Source organism: Alligator sinensis, unplaced genomic scaffold (genome assembly GCF_000455745.1).
Source record: "Alligator sinensis unplaced genomic scaffold, ASM45574v1 scaffold583_1, whole genome shotgun sequence".
Classification (NCBI taxonomy): domain Eukaryota; kingdom Metazoa; phylum Chordata; order Crocodylia; family Alligatoridae; genus Alligator; species Alligator sinensis.
Genome location: NW_005841983.1, coordinates 1,880,842 through 1,885,150, shown reverse-complemented (window position 1 = coordinate 1,885,150; position 4,309 = coordinate 1,880,842). Strand labels below are relative to the sequence as shown.

The 4,309-nt window shown below is 51.9% G+C and overlaps 1 protein-coding gene across 1 annotated transcript in view; it reads left to right on the top strand.

Annotated features, from left to right (window-relative positions):
* Nucleotides 1–4,309, top strand: part of BEND2 (BEN domain containing 2) — a 59,925-nt gene that overhangs the window by 33,486 nt on the left and 22,130 nt on the right. Inside the window, exon 6 of the mRNA XM_025201120.1 lies at nt 3,366–3,470. Within this exon, the coding sequence (XP_025056905.1) occupies nt 3,366–3,470 (105 nt within the window). The remainder of the gene's footprint in view (nt 1–3,365; nt 3,471–4,309) is intronic.

The window sequence follows — 4,309 nt, the reverse complement described above, 5'->3', positions numbered from 1 at the left end:
CCCCCCCACCACCACCACTGAGGCCCCAGGCAAGCTGCACACCCATCATCCCTGGGGGCCATGGCACGGGTGCAAGAGGCACTGGCCAACTACCTCCTCCTGCACTCCCTGCTGTAGTCAGCCTGGACAGCTGCCTACAGGCCACACCACCTTTCCCCAGTGCCGTGCTCACTGCAGACAGTTCTTAGAAAAATACTTTATTGTCCTCATAGCAAACAGACCTCCCCTCCTCAACACTAGAGCACCTCCACCACCCATCTCACCTACCAATAATAAAACACCTCCCCCATGCAGACTTTACAATGTGGTGTGTCCGTGTGCCCTCCTGGGGTGGGTGGCCATGGGATGGGGTGCTTAGGGGGCAGAGCCCAGGGACAAGCAGCCAGTACCATGGCCTCTGACTGCTCTTCCATGGGTGCACCCGCTGCAGAGTCTGACAGACGGGGGCTCACCCAGGGACAACGGTGGCTGTTGGTCCCCTGGTGTGGGTGGCTTCTCCTCTGGCAGCCCATGGCCAGGTCCATCAGGGTTGGTGCATGGTCCTGGCCCTGCTGCAGGCAGCTCCTGCTCCACCCCCACATGGAGCCAGGGCAAGCAGCATGGCCTGACCCAGGCGGGGGGCTCGGGCAAGGGCTCCTGCCTGACGAAAGTGGCACTGGGCCTCCGCCCAGGCCCTTGAGGAGGGCTGCTGTTGCACAGTGGATGGCAGCCAGGAGGCAGGCAGGGCTAGGGTAGGGCTGTGGGTGGTACGAAAGTGACTGCCATGGCCAAGACAGTATCTAGCATGCAGCAGTCCTCCTCTGTGGCCTGCACTACCCTGGCCATGACTGCACCATGCTCCCGCAGGGCCACCATGTGCCCATGCTCCAGGACCAGGAGCTGTGCCCTGAACTCCCAGTCCACCCAGTTCCAAGCATCCTCACAGGCAACATTATCCACCTGCCACCTGTCCTGCTGGGCAATGTCATCTGCCCACCATGTCCACATGTCTGCCTGCCAGTCATCCATGGCCATCACCAGCCGGCTCAGGAGGAGAGTCTGATCCTGAGTCCTCTTCCTGTGGAGCTGGTGCATCCCCGGGGCCCTGGCTGTAGGTGCTGGTGACCCTGAGGCCTCATCCTGGCTGCCAAGGGCAGCCTCTCCCCCACGTGCAGCTGCAAGGCCTGCAGAGGCACAAGAAAGAAGCTGTTTAATTATTAGAGTTAACAACATTTCTGAGATAAGATGCTTTGTACCAGGAGCTGTGCAGTGCCTAGCCTCAGATTGGGGGTTGGGTGAGCACTGGTGCCTAGGGACCATGGTAAATCAGCCAGGCAGGCCCAGGCAGTTGCTGGCTGAGACACCCTCCCTGCTTACTCCCTTGGGTCTGCCCCCTTGCCCTAGGGCCAGCCCCTGCCTGCACCATCACTGCACCCCAAGCACGCCCCACTTCACGTGTCCTGGGTACTGCACAATGTTCTGTTTGTGCAGACCAAGGGGAACCCAACCCACAATGCCCTGCTGCTGCTGCTTGCCATGATGCCCTGGGCACACCTGCACACCTGACAGGGGACACTGAGCTTTGATGGTGCAGGGGGCAAGCTCGGGCTATCCTGCAACCTCCACCATCACCTGGAGGGCTACCTTTGGCCGTGCTACATGTCCCTGCCCCCACTACTGAGGGGGACATTGCCGCCGGCATTGAAACGTTCCTGTGAGAGTCCTGTGCCTGCTTAGCTGCGGGGGCATGGCTTGCACAATAAAGTTTGGCATTGTCTCCCACCTCCCTGTATGCTGTAGGGGGAGAAACCAGGGGCCAGGAGAGTGTGGACAGCTTAGATGGGAAGGAGGGGCAGCGAGGAGGAGCCAGGCCAGCGCAGGGAGGGCCCTTCTTCCAATGTGGGGTTTACTGTGTGGGCAGAGCTGGCATACCTGGAAGCTCCGGTCAGTCCTGGCTGGTAGCGATGTCGTGTGGCTCCCAGCAATGTCCTCAGGCAGTGGGGTGTTGTGTACGGGTGCCCACCCCCAGGGTGGAGCTGGTGCTGCTGGCAGCCAGCGGTGACATGGCCAGCCATGCCTTGTGTTTGGGGCTGAGGCTGCAGAGCTGTCAGGGCAGGTGCTGGCCTGGGCTCCCTTAGCTGCTGGTGGAGGATGCAGCAGGATACTCTGCTGATGCCCCAAGGGGCTCTCCTCCAGTAACACATCACTACTGGTGCCAGACCATAGCGGAGCCTTGGGTAAGGTGCCTGTGCTGCTGTACACAATTGTGGCTGCAACCCGGGACCTAGGGCACATGAATCTCAGTCAACTGCTGCATAAAGAGCATGGACTTGTGGGCACTCCCTGACCAATGATTATGGTCAGTGATAGTGACCCACTGTGCCTGCAAGGCCTTGACCTTTATGCAGCACTGCTGCACTGACCCATCCCATGGTCCCGCATCTGGCCTGACAGCCCCTCATAGATGTGGGCACTGGAGCCCCTGCCCTGCGCAAACTGCTGCTGTATCTCTGCCCCACCCTGCAAACCATGAGATCACCAGTCTCCTGTGACCAGTTGGGGCCCTGAGTTGTGGCGAATGGCATTGGCAGTGAGGTATCAGTGCTCCCATGCCAGCATTCCAGGCCTCTGCATAGGTGTCCCTGTGCTGCTGAGCCTGAGCAGCTGGCTGCAGTACCCAGCAGGGGCACAGTGCAGGACTAGGAGCTGCATGGCAAGGCAAGGCGATGCTCTGCAGCACCTGCAGGCTCCAGACAGAACTGTGCCAGAAAGAAGTGACAGTCTTGTATTTGCCCTTGCAAGGTTTGAGGTCTGGCCTTGTTGCTTTGCTGCCAAACCAGGAAGTTCCTGCTGCCTTACCATACTGGGTCTCTTGGGTTACCACACTTTCCAGATGCTGTATTTCCAGGAGGACTTATGCAGTTTGCTCTGATTCTGGAAAAAATCATTTTTTCTACATTCTGCAGGATTCTACATTCCAAAAACAAGTTGTGTGTTTTATTTGGGGTGTGTGTGGTATGTGAAAAAATTTGGGTAATACATCACACAGATTAACTGATTCCATAGTGGATACAGCAGGAGGGCCAGACAGCCTTTTAGACTCAGCAATATGCAGGAGGATGTTAAACTACCAGACCTACATCTTTCCATGAAATTAAATCTTCAAAGATAAATATACTTTTTCAAACTTGAAAATGACTGTATTGTAATCTTACCTTGAGATAAGTTGTAGTATAGTGTATTTATTCATAGATTTTCTGCAACTTTTAGACATAGGTTAAAGTAGTAATTTCAACTTAATGGGGCTCCCTTGCTTTTCTAATATTATTTTGTTTCCTTTTCCTGTGTAAATGAAAATATTCAATTTTTTATTTATTTATTGCTAGGCCATGTATGATGCCATTCAGAGATTGGATAAGAAATTTGACCTGCTCCATCGAAAGGTCTCAGAAATGCAGCATACGCGGGTGAAGTCATTGCTGTTGAAACCTGTGAGTATGATGATCTAAAATAGTTTCTTTAATCTTCTGTTATATATTAACATTTGTAAACCCTTTCCAGCCACTTCCCCTGGTTAAAAATTGTAGCCAACCAGCAAATTAAGAATCTGTTTTGGGTAGATTATTGTGTTTCATCTTTGGTTGTCGCTGCTATATCAATGTAAGTTACACCAGTGTAGGTGTCTTATGTTCACTTCCGTTCCTGAATAGTCATTTTCTCAGTGCAAACATGATATTAGCAGTTCTCCATCACCTAATGGCAAGGCACTGCAATACCTCCTACAAAGGTAACTACCCAAAGGGAGCTGATTGATATGTTACATTGTTGTCTGGAAGAGATGGTGTACAAAGCCAGCATAAAATCATGTGGCTTCATGTAGTTTAGTTGTACAAGTAATTTTAATTGACTTTAGATCGCAGCAACTGTGCTTACTATATTACTCTATGTGATTAGTTTGGTTGGTTGGTTGGTGGGTTTTTTTAAGAATGAACTGCATTAAATTACTTTCCTCTCTACTTTAATCCATCTCACTATTGCATATTCATTCTGATGTTAAACAGACACAGGATATTAATATTTGTAATTAATTAGCAAACTAATATTAAAAGAAAAACATCCCAGACTGTGGTTGAGAATGCTGGGAGATCTGCATAGCTGTGATCAACAGAACAATTTATCTGATTTAAAACTGTCCAGCAGGCGTGATATCATAACAGTCCAGTATGCAAAACCATAACACTTTATGCCCAGGGCCACAAGACCAGTACACAGCCCTAATTACTGTCCTGACAACCCCAGCAATGAATGGTTCAGTTACCCAAATTCAGCA